Source organism: Bactrocera neohumeralis, chromosome 2 (assembly GCF_024586455.1).
Source record: "Bactrocera neohumeralis isolate Rockhampton chromosome 2, APGP_CSIRO_Bneo_wtdbg2-racon-allhic-juicebox.fasta_v2, whole genome shotgun sequence".
NCBI classification, from domain to species: Eukaryota; Metazoa; Arthropoda; class Insecta; order Diptera; family Tephritidae; genus Bactrocera; species Bactrocera neohumeralis.
Genome location: NC_065919.1, coordinates 16,995,326 through 17,015,297, shown reverse-complemented (window position 1 = coordinate 17,015,297; position 19,972 = coordinate 16,995,326). Strand labels below are relative to the sequence as shown.

The window sequence follows — 19,972 nt, the reverse complement described above, 5'->3', positions numbered from 1 at the left end:
TCTTTCCCTAAAAAATACTACGGCGTACCTCGTCAATTCGACCTCAACGTGCGGGTGACTCCGTACATGATGGCAACCAGCGATTTTCGACGTACTGATCGACGCGGTGCAACTTCGGATCATGTTATTAAAATACTTCAAACAGCGTCAATCTTGTTTTCATTTCAATCTTTTACTTTAAAAGGGATTTGCTAACGTAGACGTTTCACGTTAAAACCAACGGCCGTGTGCTCCGGCACAGCCTCACCCGATATTTTTTTCTTCTCCAGTTCGATGAGCATGATTGAGGCATGTGACCGTTCTGTCGTTTTCCAAGTTTTGCATCCGTTTTCACCTTCTTCTTAGCAGGTTCACCGGGTGAAGTCCACTATTCCGACCGTTTTTTTGGATTCGGTCACACCTTCGAATTACCCTTAAACAACGTCAAACACTGAGTGTTAACATATTCATCACACCAACAGCTTTCTCATACCCAATATTTCATGCAGAAGTTTAGGCAAATTTTTGCGATTTCAAATGTCTCAGCTCACTTGCGCATCTTGAACGAGCGATCTGTCAATTATAGAACATAGACTTTTGTGGCGTTACTCTCCGAGATGGCCATTTTGGAGGCATCTGAGTGTGGCTCGGCAATGGCGTCGCGCGATCAAGTTGAAAATCATTACCCCAATATTTGATTTCCCTTCCAAAAGCAATAATCGAAGCACCGACCGATAATATTTAACGTGTAACCGTCTTGGAGACTGTACTATCGAATGTGGGTCGATTTTATAAGTTTTTGAATGCTTTCGTTGCCATCACCGACGTTCTGTAGTTCAAGTTTATATGTTAATTAATAGTCCACATCACATCAGTTTTCGAAATCTTATAGAGTTGAATTTAATTTTGGTTTCCAATATTGCCTTCCCTTCCAGAGAAGAGTGGGATAAGGTGGAGGTAGAAGAAGGCGCAGAGAAAAGCTTCTATATGGGAAATTCCAAACAGGTCCTTCTCCACCTGATATCTCTAACAAATTGGAGCCCTTCTTCTTCCTCTGCTTCCATCGGCGGGTACTGAATCGAAAACCTTCAAAGCTGGAGTGTTCTCCTCCATCCGGACAACATGGCCTAACCAGCGCAGCCGCTATCTCTTTATTCACTGAACTATGTCAATCGTATATCTCATCGTTCCATTGACTGCGGTATTCGCTATAGCCAATGGGCAAAGAACCATAAATCTTTTGCAAAACCTTTTTATACTCTCGCAACAATGTTGCTAAGGAGAGTATTATAGTTTTGTTCACATAACGGTTGTTTGTAAGTCCTAAAACTAAAAGAGTCAGATATAGGGTTATATATACCAAAGCGATCAGGGTGACGAGTAGAGTCGAAATCCGGATGTCTGTCTGTCCGTCCGTCCGTCTGTCCGTCCGTGCAAGCTGTAACTTGAGTAAAAATTGAGATATCATGATGAAACTTGGTACACGTATTGCTTGGCTCCATAAGAAGATTAAGTTCGAAGATGGGCAAAATCGGCCAACTGCCACGCCCACAAAATGGCGGAAACCGAAAACCTATAAAGTGTCATAACTAAGCCATAAATAAAGATATTAAAGTGAAATTTGGCACAAAGGATCGCATTAGGGAGGAGCATATTTGGACGCAATTTTTTTGGAAAAGTGGGCGTGGCCCCGCCCTCTACTAAGTTTTTTGTACGTATCCCGGTAACTACTATAGCTAAGTCAACCATACTCTACAGAGTCGTTTTCTTCAGGCATTTCCATATACAGTTCAAAAATGGAAGAAATCGGATAATAACCACGCCCACCTCCCATACAAAGGTTATGTTGAAAATCACTAAAAGTGCGTTAACCGACTAACAAAAAACGTCAGAAACACTCAATTTTACGGAAGAAATTGCAGAATGAAGCTGCACCCAGGCTTTTTTTAAAATTGAAAATGGGCGTGGCGTCGCCCACTTATATACGAAATATGGGTGAAATCGGTTCACAACCACGCCTTCTTCCAATATAACGCTATTTTGAATTCCATCTGATGCCTTCTCTGTATAATATATAGTACATTAGGAACCAATGATGATAGCGGAATAAAACTTTACAAAAATACGGTATTTGAAAAATATGTAAATGACGTATAATGAAATCTCGATTATCATCATGCTTATCACTGACACCCGAACTTAGCCCTTCCTTACTTGTTTCCAAATACTTCTAAGACCGACTAATCAGATGATGTCATTGTCCACACCTCCACATCGCATAGTAAGGTAGGTTAGTGAAATAATGCTTTGAACTGTTAGTGGATGGAATATCCTATTGAGTTCCAGGACAGAGTGTTATCCAGATACAGCATAGCCGTAACAGGCACCACCCTACAATTAGACACAGGAAAATAGCGAATTTCTATGTCTTTTGCTACTTGTTGATATCTAATCGCCAAATGTGTTACAGACTTAGCTGAGTCTCGGCAGAATCAATGCCGGACTTGGTGAACAACGACATGCCAGTAGACTGGGAACGCCATATAACGACTATTGTAGAAGCTATCAGGAGGTAGAAACGCAACTATCGGTTGGTACTGATCATCATCAAAAGAGGTGGTTCAGAGGGGAGCTAATAGAATGAAGGGACTTTAGTCCAATCTAGGTCGGGATTGCCTTTCTGATGTCCAATTTTGCTTAATTACAAGCCATAAAACATTAATAATTAAACTCTTCCACTTACTTGTAATATTCGCTCCGATAACGATAATCCTGTACGCCAATTGTTATTAAGTAGAAACCCATTAATATATCAGCCAGTGCCAAGTTACGTATAACCATTGTAACGGCAATATTCTCATCGCGATAGATGAAACGTCCCCAAAGTACCATTATATTTCCTACCACCGTTACAAAAGCCATTATCCAAGCCGAGTAGCGCAGCACCGGTTTACTCAGCAGATCGCGAAATGATGAAACACCGTCACTATTCGGCTTACACATACGAACTTGCGGTGTCATCGAGCAAAAATAGAAACGCTCAAACACAATATACTTGAGATTGGACATCTGATTGATGGCATCGAAATCTATGCGCTCGAATGGGATTCCCGTCAAATTAAGATAAGAAATATTAAGAGATCCAATTAGCTGTTGGCTGATGTATAGGGGTGTGTGGCTGAGGGAACTGTGAAAATAATAATTATTTTTAATATTAGCAGCTATGCTCATTAAGTATTCATTAAGGGTGTATTTTGTTATACTCACAGCGCTTCCAGACAAGTACTACGCAGAAATACTTCACCAGAGAGTTCCTTCAACGGATTGCCAATGAGCCGACTAAAAAAAATATGTGAAAATAAGTGTTGAGTGTGGAATTATAAATGAGAATTATTAATTTTATTTATATTTTCACTACTTTTATATTTATTTAACAGTTTTATTGATTCTAAGGCATGGTCAGCGATATACGGCCAATCTGCTGAAGAAAAAAACCGGACAAAAACAAAATTCGGAAGTAGTTGTAGCAAAATCAACTATCATCGAAATCATGTAACGTGTGGTCCAGGGTACGGGCTGTTTCGACGGAGTCGGAACAAATTGAGAGGGGTCTTAGGTGCGTTTAGTATGTTAAGTCAGGCTAGAAGTATAACCTGTTACAGCATCCAGAACGAAGTTGCGTTTAGTACACGTCCGAAATCGTCTCAGTATTCATTGAAGTTCGTTGTTGTATTGTAGGAATGTTTTCTTTTTGTCTCTAGGATGCAGAAACTATTTGGCGAAGAGTCATTATGTCCTTTAGGGAGACATCCTCTGACAATCCCCGATATTCTGACTTGTCTGTACCTTCTTTAGCTGCGTCCTATTGCATTCAGATGACCATATTGGGGCCTTATAATTAATGACTGGCCTGCTGTTTGACTTGTAAGTGGTCTGCAACATTTCTTTGTACATGTGGCAAATACTACCGGCTAGTGACTTGAGGACCTTGTTGCGGTTCTGTACTTTGATAATGGATGCGATTGTATGTGTAGTGAAGACTTTAACACTATGAAAGGTAATATCGAAAAGTTTGTCTTTGTTCACTCTTGGAATCGTAATGTCATCAAGGTCATGTCTGTACTTCTTATTCTAATAGGTAAATATGGTCGCTGTGGACTAATCAAAAAACAGTTTTAAACTCATTTTACTTTCGAACACATGTCATCGGTAGCGGACGTCAATGTCGTGCAATCATCAGCGTTCTATCAAGTACCATATTGATGGCTGGCTGAGCTCAGATGATGTGTGAGGCTGGGGTATGGTAAGAACTCAAGTGGCTTTACTACTGGGAGAAGGAGAGTAATCGAGCGATAAGACTCTACTATGTTGGGGGTATACCCAGATTTTAGAAGTGATACCATTCCTTGGAAATTTTTTTACTGCGCCTCAACTGTAGTCTTTGGACCTTCCTGTCTTCTCTGTATTGACATCAGTAAGAAATATTCTTTCCAGTGAAGAAAGTTGGAAAGCAGGTGACAATGAATCTTACAATATCTTTGTATGAGAAGTAGGGGTGGAAGGGAATTTTGTCGATATTGGAATTTAATCCCATAGGGTTATTAGATCCTGTTTGGTGGAGAAATAGTAAGTGAATTAAAGTTATTGCTAATACGATGAATGGTAGAATGAAGTGGAATGTAAAGAATCGTGTAAGTGTAGCGTTATCCACAGCAATTTTTTTAGACTCGCTCTAAGTAAAGCGAAATAATTCTAGAGAGAGCTTTGAGTAAGAGCTTTATGTGAACCTTAAGAAGAATTAGTAAGAGAATATCGCGCGAGTGTGAAAGCGAGGAAAATTTCAACAAAAAAAATAAACTGAAGAAAAATCGAAATGCTTTTTTCAGAATTAATAAAGACAAAAAAGAAATATTATAGTTTATTTCACACGATCACTTGGGACGAGCCAGTCTCGTAGCATAGGTAATTATAATAATGCACAAAATTTTATTGGATCTAGTGTACATATGTATATAAATCGACAGAGAATACGTTTTAGGCTCAGCTACCGCATACCAGCAACCAAAAGTATAACTTAACAACTGGAAGACTACTCCAAGCTTTTTGGTCCGACCTTTTGCTGAATAAAACAACACAACAAACTTCGCGAATAGGTGTGGAAGTTCACGATCAGGCACGTGCCAAAAGTATAACCGTTATATTTTTACTATAAAACTTATGGCTTGCTCCTATATTTCCACACTGCATTTCTAAAATTAAATAAAAAATGCAGCTTTATGCAGCACAGGCTAAAAGTTATGCACACATTACTCATACGTCACGTAGTACCTATTTACATTTTCCCTTTTAATAGCGTATGCAATTTTTATTAGTTATTTAAAAGTGAATATAACCGTTATTTGCTCAAAAATTCCCAGTGTGACCCACGAAAAGGATTACACGTGTATTTGAACAACTTTTGTTACCTTGAAGCTGGCAATGTAGCGTCAAATATCTAGCGCAGGCCAAAAGCGGCATAACTAGCCTTGACGCATTCGCTCGGTGGCATCAATGGTACGTGCCGTTTGTTAAAAAATGCGCCGATATGAGCAAATTTGCAAAGTAACTGCCACAATACATGCACACATACACAGTTTTTATTGTAATACCGTTAGCTTCTTTTGCTGTTGATTTGCCAAATGCTTCAACAACACAACCGGCAACAGTTAAATATTTACACATTTTTACCCTTAAATATTTGTACTCGTGTGTGTGAAGGCTTATGGTTATAATTTCGTAACGAGTTTGATCGGACAGGTCTGAGCGAACGCAAAATATTGTATCAATACTTTTTCCTAAAAATGATGGTAATTGCGCTGTGCGACTGTCAATAATTTTTACTTCAACGTGTTGTTTGTGAGATAATGAATTGGAAAATTATATTCAAAAGCAAACACTGCGGCAAACCCGGCACACTAATAACCAATAACCAAGCGGATGCACGAAAATTGTTAAGTACTCTTTGCTTTCTTACTTGCTGCTTTTATTTGTTTGCTTGGCAGCTGATTGAGCTTACAATTATTGTTGTGTGGACACTAATAAATAGAAGGGTGTTCGTTATACTAATGGAGGGATTTCTCCAAAACGCTGATTTTGAGTAATTTTTTTATGTCGGAAATACTGTCAAATTTGATTCAGGGCTGGTCCAGAGTTCTGTGAAGTTCTCTGAGCGCCTTTCACTTGGAAGTGGCCCGAATCTTTTACACATGGCTCAAGCAGCCCACGACTTCCGGTCTTGGACCAAGTATCATCTGGGTAGCCAAAGCCAACCGTGTAAAGGTGAGCTAAAGTGAGAAGGTGAAACATTCCTTCCCATGGTTTTGCGCTGAGTTTGGGACCCGCCACGTAAAAAACACCCCCAATGAAAAGTGGAAAACAACCTCGGATGAGAGATTCATTAAACTACCTGGTTATGGTTCTGACAAACGGAAAACACGTCTCCAGTGTTTTAGACGTACATATGCTCCGAGGTCCTAGAATTGACTCGGCCCAACATCTTGTTGCAGTCAAAATACGCACCCGCCTTTGTGCAGCAAAAAATGCATGTCAACAAACATAAGGAAGGTTCGACGTCGAGAAACTGCAATTACAACAGTTGGCCGAACGATTTTCTACTCAACTTGCACTCCTGCTCTCTGAGAGTGGGAGGGCATTTCAAGATCCTTACCCAGCTGTAAACGAAACCATTGGTTTTACGGAAAAGGCAAAACAACACGTGCGGGATGCGATAGATATCGAGACCTGAAGATGGAAGCGAGACGCATTTGCAAAGAGAAAAGAGAGAGGCCGAAATGCGTGCGTACAAAGAGCTTGACAAACTGCCCACAGGGTTAATGCTCGAAAATTCTACGAAAATATGCGGCGACTAACAGAAGTTTCCAGTCCGAAGAATACTCATTTAGAACCCCCTGAGGTGATCTAGTGACTGATGCCCATAGCATACTAATACTAATACTAAGTGGGAACACTTCTCCAGCCTGCTGAATGGCAGTGAAAGCATAACACTAGGAGATGGTGAACGCGATTCCCCAATCGATGGCGATGGAGCAGACGTTCCATTGCCATGTAGAAGTTCGAACCCACCTGAAAAACAACAAAGCGGCGGTTGCGGATGGATTGCCGGCTGAGTCATTCAAACACGGCGGCGAAGAATTGATAAGGAGCATGCATCAGCTCCTTTATAGAATATGGTAATATAAGAAATATGCTCTGCCCAATCCACAAAAAAGGGAGCCCCCCAATCTGCGAGCGTACTGTGTGCAAGATTAAAGTGCACCGTCAACAAACTGATTGGCCCACATCAGTGTGGCTTTAGGCCTGAAAAATCAACAACTGACCAGATATTAACCATACACCAAATCTTGAAAAAGCTTAATCGATCAGATACAATCTTCTATAATACTCGTAGTGTACAGCTGCTGACGTACGCCGAGCCTTAAATTGAAGCGCAGAATCACTCTTGCCAACAGATGCTACCTTGGAATGAGTTGGCAATTGAGAAGTAAAGTCCTCTCTCGACGAAGAAAGGCCAAGCTCTATAAGTCACTCATTATTCCCGTCCTGCTATATGGTGCAGAGGCTGACAGGTGCTTGGCTATAACCGCGTAAGCGGTGTCTACGCCAATAAAGTAAAAGAAACTGTGGTATTACCTGTCTGAAGGCAATCTGTATTAGAAATAAGCTTTCCAAATTTTTTAAGATGCTCAGGTATGTTTTTTGGCTTACAGCTACATAATATACCCAAACTCTCAACTATTTTTTTGCAAAGTGACTGCACTGTTCTGCTGAAACCAAGCAGTTTTGGAAGTACACAAAAAGTTGAACGTCGTCTAATTTTGGTTGACACAAAATAAATCTTGACTTCTTTATGTTTCTATAAACATTAATTTAAAAAATCCTAACGTTGCTGCAGTTTTTTCTTTAACCGAAATTAATATATGTATATCCAACGCAACGCAAATCTTCATCGCAAATAAACAAGGCTCTCAATAATGTTCCACTACATTCAAAAGCTTTAACAAAGCTGAAGTTTACTAAATCGTCCTCTGATAAATGGTTTAAATGTATAACAGACCTCACATTTTCGCTTTTATCTCCCAACGGTCAATAACCGATTTAATAACCAATACTGTGCCCAAAAACTACAATTATATGAGAGACCCGTCCAAAGTGTTATACCTTGTATATTATCAAGGGAAAATAATTAGCATAAATTCAAGTCAGATTAACTATATACAAATATTTTGAAAAGGGTGAGCTTACAATAAACAGCCGGCTGTTCCCACGATATTCATAACAAATGTATTGATGCATACGCGTCCTCAAATGACTTAAAAACAATTAAATTTAAGAGAGAACAAGTAAGGAAGGGCTAAGTTCGGGTGTCCCCGAACATTTTATACTCTCGCATGAAAAAGTGATAATCGAGATTTCATTATCAGTCAATTACATATTTTTCAAATACCGTAATTTTGTAAAGTTTTATTCCGCTATCATCGTTGATTCCTAATGTACATATACATGTATTATACAGAGAAGGCATCAGATGGAATTCAAAATAGCGTTATATTGGAAGAAGGCGTGGTTATGAACCGATTTCACCCATATTTCGTACATGTCATCAGGGTGTTAAGAAAATATTATATACCGAATTTCGTTGAAATCGGTTTAGCAGTTCCTGAGATATGGTTTTTGGTCCATAAGTGGGCGAGGCCACGCCCACTTTCAATTTTTAAAAAAGGCCTGGATGCAACTTCCTTCTGCCATTTCTTCCGTAAAATTTAGTGTTTCTGACGTTTTTTGTTAGTCGATTAACGCACTTTTAGTGATTTTCAACATAACCTATGTATGGGAGGTGGGCGTGGTTATTATCCGATTTCTTATATTTTTGAACTGTATATGGAAATGCCTGAAAAAAACGACTCTGTAGAGTTTGGTTGACATTGCTATGGTAGTTTCCGAGATATTTACAAAAAACTTAGTAAGGGCCGGGGCCACACCCACTTTTCCAAAAAAATTACGTCCAGATATGCCACTCCCTAATGCGATCCTTTGTGCCAAATTTCACTTTAATATCTTTATTTATGGGTTAGTTATGACACTTTATAGGTTTTCGGTTTCCGCCATTTTGTGGGCGTGGCAGTTGGCCGATTTTGCCCATCTTCGAACTTAACCTTCTTATGGAGCCAAGAAATACGTGTACCAAGTTTCATCATGATATCTCAATTTTTACTCAAGTTACAGCTTGCACGGACGGACGGACGGACAGACAGACATCCGGATTTCAACTCTACTCGTCACCCTGATCACTTTGGTATATATGTATAACCCTATATCTGACACTTTTAGTTTTAGGACTTACAAACAACCGTTATGTGAACAAAACTATAATACTCTCCTTAGCAACTTTGTTGCGAGAGTATAAAAATACGTTTTGTTTTGGATTCATTGATTGTTGTGTCTCAATACCCGCTGGGAGTGAGTGAAGAAAGCCATAAAAGGTCGCATTTTGAGGTTATAATTTCTTCAAATTTTATATACAAGTATTAGCTTACTAAATAAAAGCTTATTGAATGAACTATTTGTTTTTTTTTTTGCTGCGAGTGGTTTTATTATGGCTCATAGTGCTTAGGGATTTTTGAACAAAAAATTCGTCTGGTATATTATATTTAGATATTTGCGTCTGTGTATCCAAGTCAAATATAATTTATTTGTATAATTATGTTTGCCATTACTCTCATTGGAAATATTCTATTTTTCGCGCCACGTAAATTAATTAAGCCCTAACATTAATGCTAGCCGCATTTATCTTTCTCGAAACATATTCACACTTATAATCGTGCCAAACGAAAGAAGAGCAATCGATTAACATTTATGCAAAAAATGTGACTTGAGCAAAAACCACTCGTAATACAAATTTGTTAGAGACAATTTCAATCAAAGAAATTGCATATGCCAGCGAAATTAGTAGCCGGCTACGTTTACGAGTATAACACTTCTATTCTTTGGCCAGAAATGATTATCATACAGATGTATGTATGTATGTATGTAAGTTCAATTATAGATATGATACTTGAGACGTTGTATTAGGTCACGCGCCTACATTATAGCGCTTACCAATAGAGATGATGTGATTTTGACAGCTCGTGTCGGCCATGTTTGTCTGAGGATTTGTGCCAAATTTTGTCAGTGTTTTCACTAAGGTTTGCTATTTCATCATGTTACGTTTGACTTTGGTACAACGCTGGCAAGTTGTCCAAGATTATTCCGTAAGTTCACGTTCTCCGAATAAATCACAAATTCACTTTCTTCTAAGAATCATTTCCTCAGATGTGTCCCATTTCAGGCTAAATGACTTCGTCAGAAAACAAAATTGTTGCTATTGGGCTGAGGCGGATCCTCTTGCCATTCAGGCAACACCTACTCTATATTAAGCTGATCAGCGATTGCGTTTTAGATTTGACAGTGCCGTTAAATGACGTCAATTCTCTCTTCTCTTTATACTTCCCGACGTGGTCATAACTGGCGTTAAACGGTACGAACTTTCTGTAATTATATATAGTATATATATATGTATATTCCAGGGTCAATCCTTCCCAAACCTGAAATGGAAGCGTGAGGACTAACAAAGGCGATATAGAATGATTATTGTTAACTGCGAGCGGAAAGCTATTTTTAGGCAGAACCGCAGTGGACATGGATAAGCCCATCCATGCGAACGAATAAATCAATAGAACAACGAAAGAATGTACACAGAGATTAGCAAGGTGCAATATATCTTTCCTGATACTTTCTATGCTTTAAATCTTATTGAAATTTAGAAAATACCAGCGAAAATTCGGAAAAGCATAGAAATATAAATTATTTGTGAATAAAATGTTTGCAATACACAATATGTTGTTATGGCAATTATCAAAGCAAATATTTCATGCTCTGTCCATATTTGCCACGAAAGATACAATTTTCGACTACCTTTTCCACTAAAACAAGTCGTGTGTCATGAATAGTACATTCAATATTGACTTCTAAAGGTCGAGAAGAGTGTGGTTTATTTCTAAAGCCCAATGACTTTAAATAACCCCACAGGCAGTAGTCTAATGGTATTAAATCACAACTTCTTGGAGGCCATTCTATGTCACAATTTCTTGAATCGAATCTTCAAATTTTTCTCGAAATAATTCGGTTGTTTCAAATGCTGTGTGGCTCGTAGTCCCGTCTTGTTGGAACCAGATGTTGTCAAGCTCAACTTCTTTCAATTGCGGCATTAAAAAGTTGTTTTTCATCGATCTATGTCGCTCTCTATTGACAGTAACGGTTTCACCAGCTTCTTTTCGAAAGAAGTACGAAGAAGTACTGATGACTCCACCAGACCAAAAAACACACCAAACTGTCAATTTAGATGAATGTAATGGTTGTTTATAATTAATTTGAAAATTTTCTTTGGTCCAGAATCGCGATTTTATTTATTTAGCGCACTCAAAAGAAAGTGAGCCTCATCGGAGAAGATTATTTTCCTAAAAAAGTCGTTATCGTTTTTAAGTTGTTCCAAGGCAAAATCAGCAAATTTATGACATCTACGGTGGTCCAATGTCTTCAGTTCTTGAGTGAGAATAATTTTATGTGGATGCAAGCTCAAATCATTTCTCAAAATCCACCAGGTTGTGGATTGAGACGGTCGCAATTCTAGAGATGGTCTTGGAATCGACAAATTGCGGGCTTCAGCCATACTTGCCTGAACGGCAGCAATATTTTCATTACTTCGAGTGGTTCTTTGCTTTTTAGGCAAACAAAGAAATGTAAAGAAAATGTATACTCGAAATTTTCAAAAATTCGATGAATAGCGAGCGCGATTACGACCATAAAATGGCGAGAGGGCACCAAAAGTTGCAGTTGGAGAACGATTATTTTGATAATAAAATTGAATAATTTGTAAACGTACTTCTTGTGTATAATTGCAAACATTACTGAATGCAATGAAAAAAATACAGATCATGACAAATTAAAAATGACCGGAACGACACGTAGATTGGAAAACCAGTTATATGTATGCACATCTTGATTTTATGAGGTTAAAACTTGTCTATTATTAAGAATTTTTGTTATAATAAGAAACTTATCTGAATAATTTGTAAAGATAGGGATAATGATATTGAAAGTGATTGGAATGAAATTTCTTAGTTTATTTTATGTGTTCATTTTAAGTCCTTAAATTCATTCGTTTTTTAATTTTTCCTTACTTTAACCACTAACTTTATAATTTTAAGTGATATGCATTTGCCACACCGAGCTGCGACTGCTGCACGAAAAAAATCGTGGCATATTCATATTTATAACTGGTACACTCTTCTGCAAAGTAATCACATTTCATACTTTTGTTTGCTTTATTTTTCTGCCTGTTTATATCCATTGTAGCTTTGGGTTCATTAATTTTGTGGCATAACTTTGATATGAGCGCCTACTAATGAATTCGAAACACGCCTTTCAGCCAGCAATGTCGCTACGTCATCATCATTGTTCCGTCCACGGAGCTAAACTCACTTTTTATCACTCTTTTTGTTAACGAGAGCTTATTTTTGTTCACATAACGGTTGTTTGTAAGTCCTAAAACTAAAAGAGTCAGATGCAAAGTTTGCGACGAAAGCGAAATATTTCTGTATCTCCGTCTTCCGTTTGATTTGTAAAAATTGTATCATTGAAACTTGGCACACGTATTCCTATTTAAGTTCGAAGATTCCAAAATCGGCCCACTAACAAAATGGCGGAAACAAGAAATAAAGTGTCATAACTAAAGCGAAAATAAAGATATTAAAGTGAAATTTGGCACAAAACAAGGAATATTTGGACGCAATTGTTTTGGAAATGCTGGCCCCGCCCCCTACTAAGTATTTTGTACATATCTGGAAACTACTATAGCTATGTCAACCAAACTCTGTTAATAACATATTTCCTTCATTTCCATATACAGTTTGGAAGAAATCGGATAATAACCACGCCCACCTCCCATACAAAGGTTATGTTTCACTAAAAGTGCGTTAACCGACTAACAAAAAACGTCAGAAACACTAAATTTTACGGAAGAAGTGATATTGAAAATGCGCCGCCTACTCAAGCTACTAGACCGATTTCAATGAAATTCGGTATATAATATTTTCTTAACACCCTGATGACATTTACGAAATATGGGTGAAATCGGTTCACAACCACGCCTTCTTCCAATATAAAGCTATTTTGAATTCCATCTGATGCCTTCTCTGTATAATACGAGTATAAACATTAGGAACCAATGATGATAGCGGAATAAAACTTTACAAAAATACGGTATTTGAAAAATATGTAAATGACGTATATTAAAATCTCGATTATCACTTTACCATGCGAGAGTATAAAATGTTCGGTGACACCCGAACTTAGCCCTTCTTTACTTGTTTTGTTTGGGCTTTTTTTCTATTCTCGTGTACAGAAATTTGCATGAAAGCGTAAATATTTCTTATCTATCTTTTGATTTGGATTTGTCTGTTTTGGCAACGAATTTATTTGAGTGGATTCCAAAGTAAATAAGAGCAAAACAAGAAAGAAAATGATAATAAAGCGAAAAACTCTGATTACAATAACAAAAAAGTTCTAAAGGTTGCACATGCTCGCATATGAACCCCTGCATTGGGCGGGACGGTAGTCAAAAAAGCATGTTTCGGGGAAAAATCACACAATTCTTGTTAATAACATTGTTGCATTCGTGCGTGAATATGGTTTATACTCCTACAGCATTTGCTTGCATTTTTGTGCGAATTCCTCTACACAACTTGGTTGAGAATATTCAATTTCACGCGCACAAGGACGAAATAGTTGCCGCTCGAGGGCGTCTCAGTAAAATCGATATGAGGAGAATGAAAGAGTTGCTTGTGGCGATTGTTTTGGGAATACCAGAAGGCAGTGAAGTGTAAAATTATACCAACAACAACAAGGCGGGCTACCAACTACTATATAAATTAATTTGTTATTCCACAAATGCGCTTGAATGCAGCTTGGGGATTCCCTGACCGTTGACGTCTGGTGCTTGCGGCGATATTGAAAGAACAATAACAATGACAAAAACAACAAATAATCCATTTAATAACAGACTATAATTATATAAATGTATATGGGGCTTAAACTAGACTTATGTATATATCGTCACCTAAAATGCAAAACATCGTCGGAAATCGCTTTATTGTTTTTCAAAATATTTTTAATTAAGATCTATACACCATACGTTTGAACCAATTTTTTAAGCATTTTTGCTGCTCTTATTGAGGCACCTTCAAAACAAGTGTTTTGATCGCTTCAACCGCCTAATCAGGTGTCGAAGAACGTTGGCCGAATAAAAAGATGTCGTTCGGTGCCCAGTCGATGTTTTAAGTGCTAAAAAATGCAGTTGTTGCAGTGCTGGTGTGAAAGTTCGTATTGTTGTGGTGAAAATGATCCGTCTTTGTTTTCTTTATAGGCATAGACCGCTTACGCGGTTATAGCCGAGTTAACAACAGCGCGCCAGTCATTTCTACTTCTCGCAATTTGGCATCTATTCGAGCCAGGCCCTTCTCCACCTGATCCCTCCAACGGAGTGGAAGTCTTCCTCTTCCTCTGCTTCCCCGGCGGGTACTGCATCGAATACTTTCAGAACTGAAGTGTTTTCATCCATTTGGACGACATGGCCGTATAACTCGTACAGCTCATCGTGAACACTCCCTAAGGCCGACTCATCAGATGATGCCTCGGCACCATATAGTAGGACGGTAATAATGAGAGACTTGTAGAGTTTGGTTTTTGTTCGTCGAAAGAGGACTTTACTTATTAATTGCCTACTTAGTCCGAAGTTATTTCGAGATTTTGAAAGCTGACATTGTTGTTGGCGTTAATGCCTTCTCGATTCAGCTCTGAAGAAGTCGCACGATAGGGGGTCGCCTTGCCTGAAAATTCGTTTGGTATCGAACGGCTCGGAGAGGTCCTTTTCGATTCTGATAAAGCTTTTGGTATTGCTCAACTTCAATTTAGACAGCTATTAGTTTTGCGGGGCGGCACGAAAGCAGCTCCTTTTCATGCTGCTCTGAAATCGACGAAGAGGGGTTGGGTATAGATCCGCTTTTCGCGGGTCTTTTCCCAGATTTGGCGAATGGTGAATATCTGGTCGGTTGTTGATTGTTGTTTTGGGTTTAAATCTTTCACACTACGGTTGATAGAACGATAAATACGATGTTGAGGTGGCTTATCCCACGGTAGTTGGCGCAGATTGTGGGATCACCCTTTTTGTGGATGGGGCAGAGCACACTTAAATTTAAATCGTGAGCATGCTTTCGTCATATTCTACAAATAAGCTGTTACATGCTCCATATCAGATCCTCGCCGTCATATTTGAAAAGCTCGGCCGGCTATGACGAACATGCAATACCAGTTTGCGCACAGTGTCAATAAATTCCGGAACAAAAATTGATTTTGAAAGACCTGCACGAAATTCATCTTGGAGCGTTTCACAACTTCGATTGGGTTCACCATACCATCGATAAACAATGGTCTCTCAAGGATCTTCATCGCCAAAACTTGAATAAAGTTCATCGATGCATTCTTGTATAGTTATTCACTTCGAAAGTTGTAAAAAAATTGTGCAAAATTGTTTGCGATTGAATTAAATTTTTTGACAGAGATGAATATTTTAAGTAACTGTAAACGATACAAATAGCGCTCATATGTCAAAATATGCTGGATAGGTATAACATTAAAAATGTCAAATTTTACGATAAAATTGTGAGTTGCCAGGTTACAACAATATGGTTGGCAAATCCCGAAATATAAAAGGCAATCTACGTTTGAGCAACTTTTCATTTGAGATGCATATTCAGAAGCTTTGGATTGTCAGTCGCCACAATCGATTTTGGAAAATAATTTTTCCATAATTTTCCCAACTCTCCGATTAAAAAGTATTATGCTGGGGTATAAAAATATTCGCAGTAAATTCTCAAGTATTGTTGGCTTGAGCGGCTTAATCATTACTCAACTGCATGCTTTTTGCTGTTCTTTAATAATGCAATCATGAAAGCTTTGACTCTTCTCCTTGCAAGCGTCGCGCAAAGTAATTAACCCGCTTCAAGATTATGAGAAAGTTGTGTAAGCTGTGTGGCGGCGGCAAGCCTTAATTTGCGCAGATGACCTTAAGATTTTAAAATAATAAATTCAAAACTTTTCATATAAAACTATTTATAACTTTTTATCACTCTTACTCAGTTCTCAGTTGTTGTATTTAAATTAGCTGCTTTTGTGAATTAGAGAAAACAGATTTATTTTGTAACAATAATAATGAATATATAGCAGACTAAAGGATTGCAATTTGAATGTATTGGTGTTTTGTAGTTTGTCAATTTGCAGCTGTTCAGTTATTTATGGCGACGTCTAACCTCATTGTTTATTTCGTAATCTTAAGTAGTAATTGCTATTTGAGAATAGAAGAGAACTCTACTTTGTTTGCCATTCAATGACATTTTTACGAGCAAAACAAATCGAAAAAACGAGAACTTAAATTTGCCGAGTTTTACATCGCGAATCGGAACAGTGCTAATTGAGTTGGTAGTTTGCAGGTTGATTATGAAAAGCAATCTAGAATATCTAGCTGGTTGTTCTATCGATATATGAATATGTACTTATATGGACTCCATCTGCAGAAATTTAACATATCACAAAAACATAACTGTCATGCCGTAATTATTCAAGCGTCTTATCTCTATCAGGAATTAGACATATGATCTAAGACAACCTTATTGCAGCCAAATCATACAAGATTCTTCCGGTCCACATATGTATGCCTACAATTGATGCTTTGAATCGATTTTCAGAAGGCAGAAACTGTTCAATTTAATAATATGAATGTAAGCTAAGATTGGATAATGTGAGAGCTTCGTGTATCATCTTCAACAATGACAACGCTCTTAAATAGGGTTTGTTCAAAAAGCGAAAAAAGGCGAATTTGGTATTTCTTAAGAAAGTGTTTATTTATTCATTTTTCCAGCAGTTGAATCGATAATATATTTCCAAGATTATCGAAACGGAAGTGGTAACGTCTGCTAAATTCTTTGATTGTGTCCTTTACAGTAAACAACTTTAGATCCCTGTGGATTCTCACATACAAAAGGAGCCCCATGGTGCGCAGAACTTTATTTTGAAAAGTTTGAATTATATTTAAATTTGATCGGCCTAAGTGTTACCTTATAAATTAGCAACTTATTCTTCAGACTGAGACGGGATCTTGGTTTGAGGCGCCAATATAGCTGCGCCAACTCTAATCTTAGCAGAGTCATTTTAATTTTCAGGCGATCTTTGCAATATTTGGACTGCTGTATAAAGAATGTAGAGCACAGGGCCGAGTACCCTGCCTTGAAACACGCCAGCACACGCCACATCCGACTCAGCGTCACGGCATCTAACATAGAACGTTCGATTTTGCAAGTAAGACTTTATCAGCAAATAATAAGACTTTAGTATTAAATTTATTTATGCATGAATATCTAGTTTTTGCCCTTTAAAGTAATCACCTGCAGATATATTGCACTTCTACTAGCGTTTTTTTCCAATCTTCAAAGCACTCAAAAAAGTCATGTTTTATGATCTTCTTAAGCTCCTTTTTCGATGCAGTTTTATCTCGTCAGTCGTAGCGTAACGTTGTTCTCTCATGAGCCTCTTCAGCTTTGGAAACAAGCAAAGTCACAGGGGACTAGGTGTGGGGAATGCGGTGGCTGCGGCACTCATAATGTGTTGCTCATATCATGAGTTTTTGCATAAAAGTCGCGGTCTAACCTTCACCGACACATCTTCCACACACCAAAGTAACTTAAAGCGAAAAAAAGAATTTTTACTACCTGGAGAACACAAAACTATAAAGCTTTATTGGAAGGATACGAACAAGGTTTTGATCAATAAATAGAAATATATACAAGAAACTGTGAATTTGGTTGACTGTTACTTTTCGCTGGGTGTTTCACTGTTGGTAGCAGGTGTAAGATTGAAGTAAGAAAAATGGTAGAAGTGTGACAAATAATTAGGGCTGATAGGGTTAAGTAATATTATAACTAGAGTTACTACGTTCCTAAAACAGGAATAATTAATTTTCATCAAGTAACAAAATTAGTATACTGCATAATATTAAAAAGATACTTTTGTATCTAATGTTCTACATTTTTTATACCTTTTTTATACCCTGAACTGATTTTTTTACGTTTGCCATGAAATTTGTAACATTCAGAAAGAAACCTGGGAGATCCTAGGAAATATACATATAGATATATATTAGGATGTTTTTTTTAACTATTAATTTTTTCAGTCCCATCAAGAAATTTCCTTGGAAATACCCTGAAATAAATTCCCTGCAAATTTGAGCCCTTAATATTAACATTAAGGACTAGACCAAGGCATGTAGACATTTTCCATAGAAAATACAGGACAATCTTGATCTTTTATGTTTAAATTTCTATAGCTTAGAGCCATTTTATGGCATAGCTTTGATTTTAGACACATATTCCTCAGAATTGAACACTCTACAAAAGAGCAACTCTCTTTTTTTGTATATATCTCGTAAATGACAAGAGCTATAGAAAAACTGTACATGACAAACTTGTAGGAAAATTTATTTTCTACAAAAAAGGTCCAAAGTCAAAATCGCTATTATTAATACTTCTCGAGATATTCGGCTTTTAAGTAAGGCTGTATGGAATTTTCATAGCTTTTTCGTTACAAATCATCATCAAATTTTAGGGTATTTCCAAGGAAATTGTATGATAGGACTGAAAAAATTAATAGTTAAAAAAAACACCCTAAAATATATACATGATCCGAGAACGAGTTGAGTCTTTTTAACCATGTATGTCCGACTTAGTCTGTTCATATACGAACTAGTCCCTCAGTTTTTGAGACATTGATCTGAATTTTCGCACACACCCTCTTGTTCCCAAGAGTTACTCATTTATCGAAACTGATGTGATTGTTCGATATCGGCACATTATAGCATATAGCTGCTAAAGAAATGTGTCGATTCGTTTTGCTATGGGAAATTTTGAATATCCAGAAATGACGAGATTCGTTTTCTTATATACACACTTATTATAATTCTACATTTTCACCAATCCGAAGTTAGTTAAAGTTGTTTTGTACTATTCCCAAAAAACCTTCCGTATCCCAAAATTGTCATTTCTGAATTCCGAAATCAAAAAATGCTTACTGCTTGATGATGTCTTACATAAATATAACAGAAAAGTTTTAAATTATATACATATCTACATTGTCAATCGAATAATTGAAAAGTTGGCAATTTTTGTTCAAGAAATAAATTTAACTTTCAAGCAACACTTTTAAGAACCACTACACATGCAGACAATAAAAATTCATATGCGATAAATAAAAAACACATTCACTGTGTCAAAGGAAGCGGCTCCGGTTTATTAAATAAACATTTCACAACTTAACTTATTGCTGACGCTGCGTCACCAACACATACACATACATATATCACTAACGCATACACATATACATACGTATAAGTGATCCGTGTGTGCGTCGAAAAGGTTAAAGAAACACAAGTAGCAATACATCTTAGTTGTAGGTGTGTGTGTGTTTCTCTAAAAACGTGATGTTCTGCACTTTCTAATCTCACTATTCACGGCCAAACACAAACATACACACGCACAATACACGAAGATGCCGCAGCAGACAGTCAAAGAGTACGTCTGGCAATTGTAACTTTATGAATTTTTGTTTTGTTTTGCTCGTCTGCCAATCTGTTGCTATTTGTGTGCAATTTTGTTTATGCTTATGTTTATTTTTATATTTACCCGTTTCTTTTTTGCTTAGTACGCATACGTACACATCCAAATACATATATAGGTATCCATATATGATCATTAGGGTGACCGATATTTCCTAAGTGGAAACTTTTGAATGATTT

General features: G+C 37.4%; 1 protein-coding gene across 1 annotated transcript in view; it reads right to left on the bottom strand.

The window, feature by feature from the left end:
• LOC126768007 (relaxin receptor 2) overlaps positions 1-19,972 on the bottom strand; it is a 57,157-nt gene that overhangs the window by 6,682 nt on the left and 30,503 nt on the right. Inside the window, exons 8-9 of the mRNA XM_050485843.1 lie at positions 3,247-3,318; positions 2,723-3,166 (exon numbers count right to left, since the gene is read on the bottom strand). Coding sequence (XP_050341800.1) covers positions 2,723-3,166; positions 3,247-3,318 — 516 coding nt within the window. The remainder of the gene's footprint in view (positions 1-2,722; positions 3,167-3,246; positions 3,319-19,972) is intronic.